Genomic DNA, 19,226 nt, shown 5'->3' on the forward strand with positions numbered 1-19,226 from the left:
TCGAATACTGGAAAAGCTTTTGAGTGTAATAATTGAAGGAATAAGTGAAGGAAAACAAAAAAGGATGATAAGAAGTTCCACAATCGAGAATCAAGTCTAAAACTTCTATTGTATTTGGTTTTAAAGTTGAGTTTTAGTTTTAATTGGTTTGTAATGATTGTGTTGTTGAATTATAAGAAAAAAATGTGAAAAAAGTAATGAATAATTGAGAGAAAGTATTGATTGTGTTGTTGAATTGTTGAAAAAGTAATGAATAGTGAAGATAATTTAGTATTAAAAATTGAATTGAATGGTTAAAAAAATTGAAGAAAATGAAAAAAGTAATAATTGTGTTGTTGAATTGAAAATAAGTAGAGTTAAGTAAAGTAGAATTAAAAACGAATTGTAAAACCAAACGGGACAAAAACATGTTCCACTGCATTCTCTTTTTCTCTAATTTCTTGCAAATGAGAAGCTTAGGATAATTGGATATATATATATATATAGATATATCTAATATATATATATATATATATATAGAAAGCAAGATACAAGGTGGACCCAGTCAGATAACTTCAGAAAACTCTGATTCTGAATGAAATTTTCTCTGTATTTTGAGTTTTAAAATTTTTAAATATAAAATTAGCAACAAAATCTTTTGAAATAATATTCCATTTAAAAAAACCGAAAATACCATAAAATCTTTTGAATACTACGGTGATCTCCAATTGAAAGCAATATATATTATCTAAATGGAATTTCTAGGTTTTTTAAGTATTTTAAACTTTCGGAATTGTTTTTAATAAAATTATTTTTAAAAGATATCTCATCATAAAATCTGATTTGTTGATTTCTTTAATTTTTATAATTTATATATTATTTAATAATATTGTTTTTTTTAATATGAAAGTTAATATTTCATCCCAGATGGCCTTAGAATGCTTCGTTTCTGAATGGAATTTTCTTAATTTTTTGAGTTTTTTAAAAGTAAATTATACTAAATTATAAAATTAGCAATGAAATTTTCTGAAATAATATTCCATTCAATAAAATCGAAGATAACATAAAATCTTTTGGATAATACAGTGATCTTCCTTGAATACAGTATGAATTTTCTAAATGAAACTTTCTAGGTTGTTTAAATATTTTAAATTTTCGGAATTATTTTTAATAAAAATATTTTAAAAAACATCTTATCATAAAATACGATTTCTTATTTTTAAAATTTTTATAATCTATATATTATTTAATAATCTTGAATTTTTTAAAATAAAAATAATATTTCATCACATAAATATTAACATTAAAAATAAGTATATATTATTACATATTCATACATAATATAGATATATTAATATATGGTTATGTGGATAACTTTAAGTGTATATAATAAGAAAAAGAATATATGAATTATATTGTTTTATAGATATCTATTTTTTAAAAATAGATTAGATAATATTTATAGATATATAAATTATATTTTCTTTTTTGAAAAATCAGATTTGTTCACCCAAAAAAAGAAAACAAATTAGATTATATTTTATCTATGTTTTGTATGATAATTATAAATATGAATTATCGCACATATAAATAGGAGTTTATTCAGCTCTCAAAGAATATGTCTACAACTAGACGCAAGCTCTCGAAACTATGTCTCTCTCTAGATACAAGTGAATTGATTAAATTTATACTTTAATTTTTTCTCATTTTTATCGAAATTTTTCATTCTTTTATTTTCTCTATTTTTTCATATTCTTTTTCAAGATTTGTGATGTGAGTTTCATCTCTCGAAATGTATTGCTGCCCCTATACACAAACTCTCAGATACTAAACGCGAAAGTTATTTATTTATTTTATTATTTTTGTTTCACTTTTGATTCTCCAAGCAATTTTTCTTTTTAATTTTTAATTATTTTTTTTAAATTGGTGAAACTATCCCGTGCAATGTACGTGCTTCATGACTAGTATAATATACAACACTAGGTACTAATCCCATACGATACAGCGGGTCAAAAATCAATTCACTAAGCTCTAAAAATAAAACACCAAAAGAGTTATGTATAAAATTAACCTCTTTTTATAATACACGGAATTGCTAGAGGGTTTCAGTAATTCGAGGATAAGTGAAGCCTTCTTTTGTTCTACAATTAGTAAACTCCTAAAACACCCTAGCTCTCTTACTTGATTTTCTGGATAATACCAAATGCGTTCGATTATTATTGTTATGACTTTTGGCATAAGAGTCTCTTCATATTGGACGGTTCTTTTGTTTTAAAACAAGTCCCACAAAGAACTTTTCAACATTTAAATATTTTCGAACGTTAATGAAGGAATAACCGCCACTCTGCTCCAGATCGTGATCTAGAATTCTTTAATTCTAACTATTCGCAGTTAGTTCGAACTTCGAACAATTCCTCCGAACGCGATACTCAATCTGTTTACATCCTAAACCTTGATTTCGTCCAATGCACGTGAATTACACCAAGTAATCCACCAAATAGTATACCCATGAATTTGCAATTTAATTTTTTAACACTCAGGAGACCACAAGACGGCTCCCAAAATAGACTTTTGAGTCATCCAGTCCATGCATGAGCAGCCAATCGTTCACCAAGAGCCAACGAACTGAGCTCACCAGACCTCAAATTAATGCGATGGTGGCAGAATGAACCCATGGCCATGGGTTAAATCCTAAATGTTTTAAAGATGTTTAGTTTCACATGTTCCCTTCATTTCAGGGCACTGCCCTGGTGACATGAAAGTGACGGTTTGTTGGCTTCTGATTAACTCTCCGGCCCCAAACCGCTACGAAAATCTATAGTGCGTTAGATCAAGGACCAGCCCCATCCAATATCGCGCGTTGCCATATGTATCTGTAGAAAGGAAAGAAAATATAAATATAGGTTTGATTCAAACAACGCTAAAGATCTATTTGAAAACTAGTTTAAAGATTATCCATGACTTAAAGCATTACTTTAGACAGATGATATAACGGGCTCGCCCTTGAAGAGCTAGACATGTGAATCCGGGACTGGCATTCATGGGAACCGCATGTGTCCTTATTGTGGATCTCAATCTCGATAAATATAGTACACACGTGGTTTACAACGTGTTTTCACCAACTTTCATGGAGCTGTTAACGTATGCTAAGTGCGCATTTTTGCCTACTTTACAGTATGTGCGAGGAAGATAACATAGATGTCGGCATGTTCGATCTACATCACCTGTAAGGGCCTTAAAGCTCGGGTTTTGAACGAAACTATGAAAAGGAACTTGTAACATGTTCAGCTACGGATTAAAGGGAGAAAGCAACACTCCTTGACAAACCTCACAAACACAATGCAGGATTGAAAATGAAAAAGGGAGATTTTGACTGGAATAACGGTCCAAGTAATGATTATCAGGTAGAACTAATACATATCTGTTTCCATCATATCGGCAATCGAACCAATAAGGAATCATATGTTCATCACCTCATTCTCCAAAACCAGAAAGAACCTTTTGAAGGGTATCCTTCACTGAGTAATTGAGAAAGCGTCATCATTCGCACGAAGTAGTTCGGCAATCCAACCAATAAGGAATCATATGTTCATCACCTCATTCTCCAAAACCAGAAAGAACCTTTTGAAGGGTATCCTTCACAGAGTAATTGAGAAAGTGTCATCATTCGCACAAAGTAGTTCGACAATATAATAAATGAATTTCCACATGAGCACATAGAGATGGATGTAGAGAATAAATTTGTGAATTTTTGTTGAAGGCACAGGAGACCCCCATGTTGAGTAACCTTAGAGGCAACAGCAGATGTTCTCCGAGCAGCATTCACATGTCTCGAAGCAGCAACAGCAGCAGCAAGCACAACGAAAACAGAATGCAGAATACTGTCTCCATGAAAATTTATCAACTTCAGATAGTTTAAACCAGTACATAGATTACTCTTTATTTCAGTGACAGAATTTCCATATTCTGATAAAACCGTTTGATATTTACTACGGAAACGATCGGGAGTAGAGGATGAGATGATGGAAAATGTACTCACAAAGCATAGAGGCAAACTTTGTCCTGCTTGCGCCTCTGAATATGATCATAGTATGACATCTCCATATAAACTGGGGCACCTTCCATTTCCTCTTCCTCTTCCAAAGGCAGATCAACCAAAGACAACTACTAGAGCATTTTCTCATCCTAATCTAAACTTTACCGAGTCCCATAAGAAACGACATGCTTACAGATTCGCCATAAACACTAGGATATGAACCGTAATATCTCATGTTTCTTGTTTTTGTTAATTTCAAAAGATTTTACAGCCTGTGGAGCGCATGATTTCTATGGCTTAAGTGATGGTTCAGGGTAGTTGTTCCACCATATATTCGACCTATTAATGAACCCATCGATTTGCTAGAGCTCAATCCAGCAATGAGGGAAATATCGCATCATCATCAAATCTCACACAGTACAAATGGAAATTTACAATCTTGCAGGTATCTGATAACACGAGTGATCACAGGACATCCCAGAGTATATCAACGGTCACGGATACTCATAACGAAGATTCTGTTTTCAGGGTAAACGAGGGTATGAGTCTTGTTATATCAAGCGTGAGGAAATTAATGCTTGCTGAGAACAAACCGTGAAAGAATTAATCTCTTTTTTTTTTTTCCAAATATACGATAAAAACTTGTGAGTCTAATAATTAAAAGGATAAGATATGGGGAAAAAAAATCATGGGAAGTTACGCTACCAAGACTCGAATCCTAAACTTCTTGGATTCAGTTAAAAATGTGTTTCACTGCATTCTCTTTTCTCTAATTTCCTGCAACTGAGTTGTAACCGAAAAATTGTCCTAAACCTCTCATGTGCAGGTATGTGTCTTCCAATATATATACGACGGGTAGATTTTGCATTAAACAAGGAGGCAAGAACCATGACAACATGTTTAATTAATCACGTGCAGGTATGTGCCTTGTGAGCCCAATGCGAGGCAATGAATGCCTGCCGACACCAGACCATTAATTTCTTACAATTTTTTCGAATAGTTATGAGTGTAATAATTGAAGGAATAAGAGAAGGAAAACAAGAATGATGATAAAAAGTTCCACAATCGAGAATCAAGTCTAAGAACTTCTGTTGTGTTTGGTTTTAGAGTTGAGTTTTAGTTTTAATTGGTTTGTAATGATTGTGTTGTTGAATTATAAGAAAAAAATGTGAAAAAAGTAATGAATAATTGAGAGAAAGTGTTGATTGTGTTGTTGAATTGTTAAAAAAGTAATGAATAGTTAAGAGAATTTAGTATTAAAAATTGAATTGAATGGTTAAAAAAATTGAAGAAAAAGAAAAATGTAATAATTGTGTTGTTGAGTTGAAGATAAGTAGAGTTAAGTGAAGTAGAATTAAAAACGAATTGTAAAACCAAACGGGACAGTTTTCACTGCATTCTCTTTTCTCTAATTTCTTGCAAATGAGAAGCTTAGGATAATTGGATATATATATATATATATATATATATGAAAGCAATATACAAGGTGGACCCAATCAGATGGCTTCAGAAAGCTCCGATATGGAATTTTCTCGGTATTTTGAGTTTTTAAAATTTTAAATTATCTTTGATTATAAAATTAGCAACAAAATCTTCTGAAATAATTCCATTTAAAAAAACCAAAAATACCATAAAATCTTTTGAATACTACGGTGATCTCCAATTGAATGCAATATATCTTATCTAAATGGAATTTCTAGGTTTTTTTAAGTATTTTAAATTTTCGGAACTGTTTTTAATAAAATTAGTTTTTAAAAGATATCTCATCATAAAATTTGATTTGTTGATTTCTTTAATTTTTATAATTTATATATATAAATTATAAAAATTAAAGAAGAGGTGGTTTGGTAGGTGGGATCCTCAGAACCGGTGGCCTCAGGGATGGTGCTGATGAAAGGTTATTGCACCTGAGTTCTCGATTGCAATTGGCTCTTTCTATCGGGTCACGCATGCTCTAGGCGGATGCGACCGTTTCTCTTTGTCGAGAGACTTGAGTTCCGTAAAATGTTCTAGGCATCCCAGACAGTAGTACTGGAGATGACGGTTTGGCTTTCGAATGATTAGCTTCTTCATTCACGTTTACGACACATGGATTTGACCACATGAAAAAAGAGAAAAACCATGTGTTGTGATTCGGCATTTCCAATACATTAGAAGCATTTATCACCACACGATCTAACATTTCGGTATATTGCCCGATGCCCATGCTCAAGGTTTGATCTGACCAATCCGAGACTTTGTGAGATTGATCTCTGTAAGCGGTGAGAAAATGTTACCATCGATTGCATGGACAGTTCTTAAGGCATGTACAGCCATTAGATTAACACTTGTGGCTGCAACCCGTGATGATTTAAGGTCTCATGAATTGTCCATGTAATAAACGGTAGAATTTCGCATATCTTAATTCCATCTCTTCTTATAGTTTACAAAATGGTATTATAGATAGAGTCCAACACTTGGAAGTTGCAATAACTTTCTAGCCTTTGCACCAACACATTAATCTTAACTACCCTCTTCCTTCGATTGGACCAACACATTTGTCTCTTGCAAGTTTGACTTCCACAGCCAAATAAGAATTTGACTCTGATCAACTAGTTATGTTTGTGCCCGTTGTTGTCGGGATTTGATATAGGAATGATCGAAATCAATTTTAAAACGGAAAAAAAGAAGAAGTTAAAAGCTATTTGTACATATTATATCTTCCCCAAAGAGGCATCTTTGAGAAGGAATCTGATTGATTACATGATTAAGTGAAGAAATTATTGATTCTTTCATGGGCGATTGTTGCAGAGGGAGACATTGTCAGCATTGCCTGGAAGAAGAGCGCCATCCCGATTGTTATTGGGGAATTCATGGCCGGGAAGTTGAATTCGAGCTTACGCGATCTCTGGTATGTACCCCAGTCATATGTGCTGCCGCCGGAAAGCAGACCCCACAGGGACCATGGACTGGTCCCCTTCTCTGCATCCATTCCAATCGTCGATCTTTGGAGACAAGAAGGTCTGGCAGTAATCACGAGGAAACCATCCGACTTATCCTTGGGGTCTGTCAGGAGTTCGGATCCTTCCAGGTATTGCAACTTGCAATAGGTTGCTTGATTTGAACATAAATTAGCTTATTCTTAGTCATTCAAAATATCCATTTTTCCGGTCCCTGTACTGTCCTTATTGCAGCTGGTTAATCACGGGCTATTGGAGAGACTGCTGGGCAAGCCGATGGACATAGTAAGGGAGTTCTTCGAGATGCGGGAGGAGGACAGGGCACTGTACTAGGATCCTGGGAAGCCTTGCAGGCTGTAAATGAGCATCGACTACGAGCGGGAGAAGGTCCACTTCTGGAGGGACACCCTCGGGAGTCAGGCACCCTTCCCATCCCCTGCATCAGCACATTCCTTCTTGGCCGGAGAAGCCTCCACTTTATAGGTAATCACTTCTAAATCCTTGTTGCCCCGAGGAACTATATCCTCGATCCCACGAGCATAAATTAGCTTATTCTTTGTCATTCAAAATATCCAATCTTCCGGTCCCTGTATTGTCATTATTGCAGCTGGTTAATCATGGGCTATTGGAGAGACTGCTGGGCGAGGCGATGGAAGTAGTAAGGGAGTTCTTCGAGATGCGGGACTAGGACAGGACACTGCACTAGGATCCCGGGAAGCCTTGCAGGCTGTACATGAGCATCGACTACGAGCGGGAGAAGGTCCACTTCTGGAGGACACCCTCAGGAATCAGGCACCCTTCCCATCCCCTGCATCAGCACATTCCCTCTTGGCCGGAGAAGCCTCCACTTTATAGGTAATCACTTCTAAATCCTTGTTGCCCCGAGGAATTATATCCTTGATCCCACGATCCCACGAAAATTTCCTGCGGCATTAATTTTTACCATTTCATCTTGATTTGATCTCATTAAGCACATTTGGCACCCAAAAGATGTGACAGTTGTGCAATTGATGCAGAGAAATTATGGGAAAACTATTCAGTGGAAGTAAGGAAGCTGAGCCTCTACCTTCTCGATATGATTTGTGAAGGCCTCAGACTCGAACCGGGATTTTTTGATAAGGAACTGACTCAAGTCCAGTTGATGGCTTTGAACCATCATCCTCCGAGTCCTGATTCCAGCTTAACCTTGGACTTCCGCAACATAGTGATGTTGGTCTCATCACAGTTCTTCAAGGTCAAATTCACGGGCTCCAGGTCCTCAAGGATGGGCAGTGGCTCGGCATGCCGCCTCCCCACAACGCCTTTGTGGTGAATATCGGACACATGTTGCATGCAAGCGCTTGGCTGAAATCATAAAAATCCTACTTCTATATTGTTGCTCAAAATTTATACTAATGAATGTGTTCAAAAGTACAGTTTTCTCAGATCATAAGTAACGGAATGCTGAGGAGCGCCGAGCACTGAGTGATGACGAACAGAGAGTCTGCACGAACCACGGTTTCAAGTTTCATCCATCCCTTTGATGGTAACCACATCGAACCTGCCAGGGCATTAGTCACTGATTCGAGTCCTCAAATCTACAGAACTTTCAGATACAAGGATTTCCTCTAGACCTACATTACTGACACCCACAAAAGAACACCGCCGCTGAAGCGTTGCATCTTAGGATCTTAACATGAAACAATAAATACATTTACGGAAAAGTTCAGTTCCAGGGAATGATGCCTACAGTATAACTCTCTGTTCAAATCGTGTCTGTTCTTTCTCGTGTGAGTTTCTCATTTGAACAAGTCGTAACGAGGAAAAATTCGTTGAAGAAAAGAGAGGGAACGAACACATCAAATTATTTGATGGCTCCAGATTTTAATGCAGCAGCCCAGCAGACATGCATTCATCGTTCCAACATTATGAGATGCTAAGAACAGGGACAACTGGTGGACCAGTGCAATTCACCGTCTTGGACCCGGCACACATTATTGTGATTCGTGTCTCGTTATCCCCTCGGGTTCGATCCCGGCACACGTGGTGCGATGTTCATGAATCCTGAAGTGACACCACCTTGACATGTTTGGGAAGTGGCGGACATTGTTTAACTCAAGCTCAATTTTACCCGTAACATGACAAATAAGGCGCAACTTTTGAAGTAGCAGGGGAACCCGGTGGATTTCTTTGACTAGTCGTTACAATTCCTTTTAGTTGATGGGATTATTAGATTATTACAGGGATCAATCTAACCCGGAGTATGAACCATAAAAGAAAATACCTATTAAACCGATCACAAGAATACCAGTTAGAGTACCTATTATCCAAAGAGGAATCCTTCCAGCAGTATCGGCCATTTATCCCGCTTCCCTCCACCATTTCATCGAGTTGTCATGCTAGCGACATAAACAGACATAGATAATTATGAGATGTGATCCTTCCGAATGGGATAAGATAATTCTTACTATTATTTAGTATTTTACTATTCTCTTTTCTTCTCTTACATGATTGTGTCGTAGCTCTATAATTTGTATTAGGTTTATCGTTGGATGAACTGCATTGCTGATATTGACCCCCAAAAAAGAAAGGGTAGGTACAACTAGTCCATCAACAGCCAACCATCGCACTATAAAAATTGGATAGGTTCGATCTATAGTCATTCGGTCCTCCTAAAAAGATCTACTAAATTCATCAAGTTGTTCCAAAGAGTCAATACGGCCAGTTATTAATGAAATTCCTTGTCGGCTCTATGTAAAATATTCGTTTGGATGAGGGCTTCCAAACACATCGTACGCTAAACCCGTGCTGACGAATAACCAACCCACAATGAATAGGGAGGGTATAGTAATGCTATGAATAATCCAGTATCAAATACTGGTAATAATATCAGCAAAAGAATGTTCAGCATGTCTGGAAAGGCTTACATCAGTTTTTAGATTATCAATGAAGTTTTGGAGCTACTGTGCTCTTTCACCCATTCTCGGATTCGATTCGAGTTTGATGCCGGTTTCCTAGGAATTCGTAGAATCAATAGGAAATTGAAGGTTGTAGTTTCGGTATTCTGCGGAATCAATGGATCTGTGACAAGTTGATTGTGTGTACGCTACGTCAGAAGCCCTCTTCATCTCCTCCTTCCTGTGTGTTCCGTCATCTTCTGTAGGGCATTCACGGCATAATTTTGGCCCAAATCAACCCAATTTCTTTGTAATCGAGGTCGGAAACTACCCGATTACTAACTCGGATTTGTCAATTTCACCGATTTCTGACCTTATCATTGCATTATTGGCAGAGTGTTGCTCGTCCGTTAGGAGAGCGGGGGCAAAAGAACAATGAAAAGCGCGAGCTTTTCGGGATTGATTGGAAAAGGACGTCCTGTCTGTTACTAGCTATCAGAGATTCCCGACTTTGGTCATTGTCCGGGGGGGGGGGGAGGGCTCCAATGCGTTGTTCTCCTTTCAAGTTAGGGTTTAAGAACCTCTGAAAGACTGATTTGGAGAGGCATTGGCAGTGAGGTAACATTGTCTACCCTCAATCTCGATTAATGCTTCTGGGTTGCAAAACTTGGTTGAATTTCTTCCTTATCTGCTTAGTGAGACCTCCTCTGCTTTCTTGCGGCACCTTCATTGGCAAAAGGCAAAGGGAAAAAAAATCAAAATAAAAAAGGCCTCACACTCCATGGCAAAGCATTTGCTGTGGCCTTAGAAGGAAATTCAATTATGGGGCCCACTAGGGTAAACAAACAGTATATGTTTTATCTTTCTGTAAATAAGTTGAGTTGAATTGAATAATTTTCACTTTGCCAAACGCACATTTTTGTTTCGTTGTACTGCGTTCATGAATCTCCGAAAAAAGAAGAAGGAAAAACTTCATATGAGCAATGTCAGGACTAACAACTTTAGTTGATCGATTGATCCAACGGCATGCATCACATAAATAGAAGATAGCGTAGTACGTAGATGTGTCCGATCTGCATCGTCTATATAGGTCCCATGCTGATCAGTAGATGAGTGCAGTGGTCGAAGAAGAATAAGAAGAAGCAAAGAAAGTGAGATTAATATAAAAAGATGGTGAGAGAGTACCACCCTTTGTTAAGAGGGGGAAGGAGATCTTCAGCTGGTTACAGCCATGGCTTCTCTCCTTCTCAGATTCAAGCTCTTGCTTCTATGTGTGAAACCCTCATTCCTTCGTTAGAACTCGAGGCGGGTGCGACGAAGCCACTCAATTATGAGGCCATGAGTTCCTTCTACAAAGCTTCCGGTTCTCAGCCTCCAATCCCAGATGAGGTCGATTGATTTTCTCTCCTTTCGTTCCCATTTAATTTCCCCTTTAATTTACTTCGTACGTATAATCCACATATGCTCTTATATGACTAAGTACATACTTACGTGCTAGGAGGACATATCTGTACACAACTTAAACCTGCATAACATGGTCCTATAATAAGTATAATTGAGCATAATATATGGAGAGGCCCGGAAGCTCTTTGTGCCTTCCGTCCTCTACTCTTTTTCTCGTATGATGAGACCAAGTTTCAAGAATACATGGCAGAAACGAATTGATCCATGACTCCATGCTCAGTCGCAAGTTTAATATTTTACTTCCATATGGAATGCTTGAACTAGTTCGATCGGGTGAAGAGGCATAAGCCTCTTGTCCAATGGCCACCCTGTGTCTTCATGATGAAATAATATGCATACATTGTCTCTCGATGCATCGTAGAATGACCTTTCATACTGCAATGTCTCCATTGTCCCTTGATGCAGGTTGCCGAGCTTCTGGTTAGACGGGCCCAGCCAAAGGTTGTGTTTATTGTGGGCTTAGTCCTGGAGATGTTGTCTTGGAGGATTGGGACACTGCTGCTCTGTGGGTTCCTTTGCTTGGACTGGAAACATTGGCCTTTCGTCCTCAACTTCTCCGAGATGCCTCTCGATAGACGTGAAACGATCCTCGCCAAGTGGTCCCGCGAGAGGTTTCTGACTCCCTTGCGGGCCCTTTTCGTGACGGTCAAGCTGTGCTGCATGTTCATTTTCTTCACAATAGTATGTACAGGATGTTTCGAATGCTTTCTGGAAAACCTTCCTTTCTTATTTTCTGTACCATTATTTTCCCGGTTATAACTTATGTGCCAATCTCAGCATCTATGGTCTTCGAACCGTTATACAGTTTGAAGAAATTTATCGAATGCATTGCCGTCGAGCAATACTGTGATAACTTGTCGTCAGTTGAAGTCCGAACATTCTTTATTCTAAAACCAAATATGCACATTGCAGACAGATGATAATTCGAAGAATGTTGCTTGGGAAGCAATTGGATATAGCGTGGATACCAGACCGAGCCCAGCCGGGTCCCGAAAGGAAAGGCCACTCCAACGAGGCCTCATTGAGACCAGCATGTTCGAGGACGAGCAATCCCTCGTCCAGTCTCTCACCAATAAAGGCCTTGAACTGTCCAATATCCCGGAACACAACACCCTCAAGATCACATGTGATGCTGTGGTGATCGGGTCCGGATGCGGAGGAGGCGTTGCAGCAGCAGTTCTAGCCCAAGCAGGCCACAAGGTGGTGGTCCTCGAGAAGGGGAGCTACTTTGTGGCCCAAGACTACTCATCCCTTGAAGGTCCGTCCTTTGACCAATTATATGAGTCTGGGGCGTTACTGTCGACCTCCGACGGAAAAATTGTAATCCTAGCTGGCTCGACTGTGGGCGGTGGTTCTGCTGTGAATTGGTCGGCCTCAATTAGGACCCCTGACAACATCCGGAAGGAATGGTCGGTGGACCGTCGGATTCCTTTGTTCGGGAGCTCCGACTATTCATCTGCGATGGATGTCGTGTGCAAGAGGATTGGGGTCACAGAGAAGTGCACTGAAGAAGGGTTCCAGAATCAAGTCCTTCGGAAAGGGTGCGAGAAGCTCGGGCTAAAAGTTACTACTGTTCCAACAAATTCACCAGAGGGACACTACTGCGGGTCTTGCTGTTATGGGTGCCGTACTGCAGAGAAGCATGGGACCGACTCGACTTGGCTTGTTGATGCTGTCAATCATGGTGCAGTGATCCTAACTGGATGCCAGGCAGATAGGCTAATACTCGAGAAGAATTGCATAAGGAAGAGTGCAAGGAGGAATAGATGCGTTGGAGTAATGGCATCAATACTGGCTTCACATTGGAGCAAGAATAAAAATGCTGTGCTGAGAAAGCTCCAAATCGAGGCGAAGGTGACGGTTTCAGCTTGCGGAGCCCTGTCAACACCGCCGCTGCTGGTCTCCAGTGGCCTGAAGAACCCGAACATCGGGCGAAATCTCCATCTGCACCCTTGCCTGCTCACATGGGGTTACTTCCCAGAAAATGTGAAGGAGTTCAAAGGGAAAGTGTACGAGGGAGGGATCATCACATCGCTCCACAAGGTGATTCCCAATGGCTCCTCCTCTGTCTCGGCCATCATAGAGACTCCTTCAATGGGGCCAGGCCTATACTCAGCCCTATGCCCATGGCTATCTGGCCGTGACATGAAGGAGAGGATGGCAAAGTACTTGGGGACTGCACACCTCTTCACACTTGTCCGAGACTCAGGCTCGGGGGAAGTCCGGCAGCAGGGCAAGATCCACTACACGCTGAGTCAGGTGGACAAGGAGAACTTGAGGGCCGGGCTAAGGCAGTGTCTCAGGATCCTGATTGCTGCAGGAGCAACAGAGGTGGGGACCCACAGAAGCGACGGGCAGAGAGTAAAGTGCGAGGGGATAAAGGCTGAGGACGTAGAGGCATTCTTGGACGAGGTTATAGTTCCCGATGGGCCTAGCTCGGGAGATGAGAACTGGACGCTTTACTGCTGTGCACATCCCATGGGGAGTTGCAGGCTGGGAGCCACTGAGGAAGAAGGTGGAGTTGACGGGAATGGTGAGAGTTGGGAGGCTGCAGGGTTGTTCGTGTGTGACGGTAGTTTGATGCCCACTGCAATTGGAGTCAACCCGATGATCACCATTGAATCCACCGCGTATTGCATTTCCAAGAAGATTGCAGACTCCTTGAAATAGGGATTCAGGGAATAACATAAATCCGTGTAAGCAGTTGGAAATTTCTGTATAAATCACGGCATAGTTTGGTTTTATTTCTGTCTTTCTAAAATATAAGAAGAAAACGAACATAATGCAAAATGAATATGTTTTCCAGCATAAAGTTTCTGGAACCTTACAAAATTTGAGAACAAAACACAGACGACTTGGGCTTTAAGGCAAATGACACGTCTCCGAACACTTTGCTGTGACTAATCTCGGTTCCACTGTTTGCCGTCTTAAGTCTGCGTGAATTAGTTCTCCTCACATTAGAATTTGATACACTATAAAATGAGTGCGCAAAACTGATAGATACATTTGATACAAATGAATTGCCATTGCCATCATAGCGGCACTCACCTCCATCTCCAAAAACATAAGGAAACGACAAACGAGCAACAATTTTCTTTTTGTATAAATTCAAGTGCGCAAGAGGGTATGAACGAAACTATGAAAAGGAACTTGTAACATGTTCAGCTACGGATTAAAGGGAGAAAGCAACACTCCTCGACAAACATCACAAACACAACGCAGGATTGAAAACGACAGCTGTTCTTCATTGGTAATTCAGAAAACGAAAAAGGGAGATTTTGACTGGAATAATGGTCCAAGGAATGATAATCAGGTAGAGCTAATACATATCTGCCGCCATCATATCGGCAATCGAACCAATAAGGAATCATATGTCATCATTCGCACAAAGTAGTTCGACAATAGAATAAATGAATTTCCACATGAGCACATAGAGATGGATGTAGAGAATAAATTTGCGAATTTTTGTTGAAGGCACAGGAGACCCCCATGTTGAGTAACCTTAGAGGCAACAGCAGATGTTCTCCGAGCAGCATTCACATGTCTCGAAGCAGCAACAGCAGCAGCAAGCACAACGAAAACAGAATGCAGAATACTGTCTCCATGAAAATTTATCAACTTCAGATAGTTTAAACCAGTACATAGATTACTCTTTATTTCAGTGACAGAATTTCCATATTCTGATAAAACCGTTTGATATTTACTACGGAAACGATCGGGAGTAGAGGATGAGATGATGGAAAATGTACTCACAAAGCATAGAGGCAAACTTTGTCCTGCTTGCGCCTCTGAATATGATCATAGTATGACATCTCCATATAAACTGGGGCACCTTCCATTTCCTCTTCCTCTTCCAAAGGCAGATCAACCAAAGACAACTACTAGAGCATTTTCTCATCCTAATCTAAACTTTACCGAGTCCCATAAGAAACGACATGCTTACAGATTCGCCATAAACACTAGGATATGAACCGTAATATCTCATGTTTCTTGTTTTTGTCAATTTCAAAAGATTTTACAGCCTGTGGAGCGCATGATTTCTATGGCTTAAGTGATGGTTCAGGGTAGTTGTTCCACCATATATTCGACCTATTAATGAACCCATCGATTTGCTAGAGCTCAATCCAGCAATGAGGGAAATATCGCATCATCATCAAATCTCACACAGTACAAATGGAAATTTACAATCTTGCAGGTATCTGATAACACGAGTGATCACAGGACATCCCAGAGTATATCAATGGTCACGGATACTCATAACAAAGATTTTTTTTTCAGGGTAAACGCGGGTATGAATCTTGTTATCTCGAGCGTGAGGAAATTAATGCTTGCTGAGAACAAACCAAGACTCGAATCCAAAAATTCTTGGATTCAGTTAAAAATGTGTTTCACTGCATTCTCTTTTCTCTAATTTCCTGCAACTGAGTTATAGCCGAAAAATTGTCCTAAACCTCTCACGTGCAGGTATGTGTCTTCCAATATATATACATACGACGGGTAGATTTTGCATTAAACAAGGAGACAAGAACCATGACAACAAGTTTAATTAATCACGTGCAGGTATGTGTCTTGTGATCCCAATGTGAGGCAATGAATGCCTGCCGACACCAAACCATTAATTTCTTATAATTTTTTCGAATACAGGAAAAGCTTATGAGTGTAATAATTGAAGGAATAAGTGACGGAAAACAAAATAGGATGATAAGAAGTTCCACAATCCAGAATCTAAGTCTAAACATCTGTTGTGTTTGATTTTAGAGTTGAGTTTTAGTTTTAATTGATTTGTAATGATTGTGTTGTTGAATTATTAGAAAAAAATATGAAAAAGTAATGAATAATTGAGAGAAAGTATTGATTGTGTTGTTGAATTGTTGAAAAAGTATGAATAGTTAAGAAAATTTAGTATTAAAAATTGAATTAAATGGTTAAAAAATTGAAGAAAAATGAAAAATTAATAATTGTGTTGTTAAATTGAAGATAAGTGGAATTAAGTGAAGTAGAGTTAAAAACAAATTGCATTTGATTTCGGAGTTAAAGTAATTTTGATTTTGATTGTGGAAAATGACAAATGAGATGGGATTATAAATTGGGCAAATTATAAAAAAAAAACCCAAGTTTTTTAAAAAGTCTCAGTTTTGCCTTAAATTTTGTTTTGTAGCAAAAAAAACCATAAATTTTCTAAAATGTCTCAAAAATGACCTCCGTTATAACTTCCGTCAATTTTTGCTGCTGATAGTAGGTCCATTTAACAGTCCACGTAGGTCACACGTAGACAAAAATTGACGGAAGTTATAACAGAGGTCATTTTTTAGACATTTTAGAAAACTTATGATTTTTTCTGTTACAAAACAAAATTTAGGACAAAACTGAGACATTTTACAAAACTTGAGTTTTTTTTTTTAATTTACCCTTATAAATTTGACTTGGGAAACGTGTGTTTTTATTGCGTAGTGCGTTGAGTTAAAGTTAAAGTTAAAATTTTTGACTTAGAAAATGTGTATTTTTATTGTGTAGTGTGTTGAGTTAAAGTTAAAGTTAAAATTTTTGTGTTTTTAACTTTGAAACCAAACAGAGTGGCATGTTTCATTGCATTGTCTTTTCTCTAATTTCTTGCAAATGAGAAGCTTAGGATAATTGGATATATATATATATATATATATATATATATAGATATATCTAATATATATATGAAAGCAAGATACAAGGTGGACCCAGTCAGATAGCTTCAGAAAGCTCTGATTCTGAATGAAAATTTTTTGGTATTTTGAGTTTTTAAAATTTTAAATTATTTTTAAATATAAAATTAGCAATAAAATCTTCTGAAATAATATTCCATTTAAAAAAACCCGAAAATACCATAAAATCTTTTGAATAGTACGGTGATCTCCAATTGAAAGCAATATATATTATTTAAATGGAATTTCTAGGTTTTTTAAGTATTTTAAACTTTCAGCATTATTTTTAATAAAATTATTTTTAAAAGATATTTCATCATAAAATCTGATTTGTTGATTTCTTTAATTTTTATAATTTATATATTATTTAATAATCTTGAATTTTTTTAATATTAAAGTTAATATTTCATCCTAAATGGTCTTAGAACGCTCTGTTTCTGAATGGAATTTTCTTAATTTTTTGAGTTTTTTAAAAGTAAATTATACTCAATTATAAAATTAGCAATAAAATTTTCTGAAATAATATTACATTCAATAAAATTGAAGATACCATAAAATATTTTGGATAATACGATGATCTACCTTGAATACAGTATGAATTTTCTAAATGAAACTTTCTAGGTTGTTTAAAATTTTTAAATTTTCAAAATTATTTTTAATAAAAATATTTTAGAAAACATCTTATCATAAAATACGATTTCTTATTTTTAAAATTTTTATAATCTATATATTATTTAATAATATTGAATTTTTTAAAATAAAAATAATATTTCATCACCTTAATATTAACATTAAAATAAGTATATATTTTTACATATTCATACATAATATAGATATATTAATATATATAAATTATATTGTTTTATAGATATCTATTTTATAAAAATATATTAGATAATATTTATAGATATATAAATTATATTTTCTTTTTTGAAAAATCATATTTGTTCACCCCAAAAAAGAAAACGAATCAGATTATATTTTATCTATGTTTTGTATGATAATTATAAATATGAATTATCGCACATATAAATAGGAGTTTATTCAGCTCCCAACTAGACGCGAACTCTCGAAACTATGTCCCTTTCTAGATGCAAGTGAGTTGATTAAATTTATACTTTAATTTTCTCTCATTTTTATCGAAATTTTTCATTCTTTTATTTTTCTCTTTTTTTTCATATTCTTTTTCAAGATTTGTGATGTGAGTTTCATCTCTCGAAATGTATTGATACCCCAATACATAAACTCTCAGAAAGTAAGTTCTTCTACTACTAAACGTGAAAGTTATTTATTTATTTTATTATTTTTGTTTCACTTTTGATTCTCCAAGCAAATTTTCTTTTTATTTTTTAATTTTTTTAAAAAAATTGGTGGAACTATCTCGTGTAATGCATGTGTTTCATGACTAGTATAATATACATAATATACAACACTAGGTACTAATCCCGTACGATACAGCGGGTCAAAAATCAATTCACTAAGCCCTAAAAATATAACACCAAAAGAGTTATGTATAAAATTAACCTCATTTTATAATACACAGAATTGCTAGTGGGTTTCAGTGATTCGAGGATAAGTGAAGCCTTCTTTTGTTCTACAATTAGTAAACTCCTAAAACACCCTAGCTCTCTTACTTGATTTTCTGGATAATACCAAATGCGTTCAATTATTATCTCTTACTTGATTTTCTGGATAATACCAAATGCGTTCAATTATTATTGTTATGACTTTTGGCATAAGAGTCTCTTATTTAGAATGATCCACGAGCACCAACAAAGAGTTTCTTACTTATTTCTCTTCATATTGGACGGTTCTTTTGTTGAAAATTATAGATTGCAAATTCATTGGATTTTATTAATGGGTACTTAGTATGATTCATGAGTACTTGGACGAATTCGGGTTACGAAGTGAAGGTTCATTCATTCAATGAATACATTTGAGTGCAAGACAAGTAATGTATATGGAAGTGTCTACATTAACTAAGTGTTCATGTAAGATCATTAATTGTTTATCCATGGGTGATGTTACATCTAAGAGTTACGTCCAATACGAAGGGTTCTGACTCTTCGATAGTGTCCATTGAGTGCATATAAATAGAGATGTTATAGTGCTCAAATCATTATTAAGAAAATTCCAGAAATCAGAGTAAGAGTTAGGGAATTCCTCGATTTTGCTAGTTGAAGGGATTCATAAGGTTTCGTTGTATCCCGGGAGGACCTTTGCCTTAACCCTCCAGCAACTTTGTGTGGGGGCAAAT

At 36.9% G+C, this 19,226-nt stretch overlaps 1 protein-coding gene, 1 long non-coding RNA gene and 2 other non-coding genes across 5 annotated transcripts; 2 read left to right on the forward strand and 2 right to left on the reverse strand.

Moving 5' to 3' along the window:
* Positions 1-3,370: 3,370 nt before the first annotated feature.
* On the reverse strand, positions 3,371-3,459 carry LOC116193334. Its single transcript, XR_004154246.1, has one exon. It is a non-coding gene; the product is annotated as a small nucleolar RNA Z102/R77 (small nucleolar RNA).
* Positions 3,460-6,949: 3,490 nt separating this feature from the next.
* Positions 6,950-8,883, forward strand: LOC116199553. The gene is made up of 4 exons (XR_004155564.1): positions 6,950-7,085; positions 7,189-7,437; positions 7,562-7,809; positions 7,971-8,883. It is a non-coding gene; the product is annotated as an uncharacterized LOC116199553 (long non-coding RNA).
* Positions 8,884-10,355: 1,472 nt separating this feature from the next.
* On the forward strand, positions 10,356-14,106 carry LOC116194690 (long-chain-alcohol oxidase FAO2-like). 2 transcript variants are annotated; one of them, XM_031523667.1, is made up of 4 exons: positions 10,356-10,448; positions 11,082-11,219; positions 11,700-11,975; positions 12,207-14,106. In XM_031523667.1, the coding sequence occupies exons 2-4, from the start codon at positions 11,100-11,102 to the stop codon at positions 13,962-13,964; spliced, it is 2,154 nt and encodes a 717-aa protein (XP_031379527.1). In that variant the 5' UTR covers positions 10,356-10,448; positions 11,082-11,099; the 3' UTR covers positions 13,965-14,106. The 2 variants fall into 2 exon arrangements, with proteins under 2 accessions (XP_031379527.1, XP_031379464.1); XM_031523604.1 differs by lacking the exon at positions 10,356-10,448 and having other exon boundaries at positions 10,484-11,219.
* Positions 14,107-14,597: 491 nt separating this feature from the next.
* LOC116193332 lies at positions 14,598-14,674 on the reverse strand. The gene has a single exon (XR_004154244.1). It is a non-coding gene; the product is annotated as a small nucleolar RNA Z102/R77 (small nucleolar RNA).
* Positions 14,675-19,226: the final 4,552 nt, after the last annotated feature.

This window comes from Punica granatum, chromosome 1 (genome assembly GCF_007655135.1).
Source record: "Punica granatum isolate Tunisia-2019 chromosome 1, ASM765513v2, whole genome shotgun sequence".
Lineage (NCBI taxonomy): Eukaryota > Viridiplantae > Streptophyta > Magnoliopsida > Myrtales > Lythraceae > Punica > Punica granatum.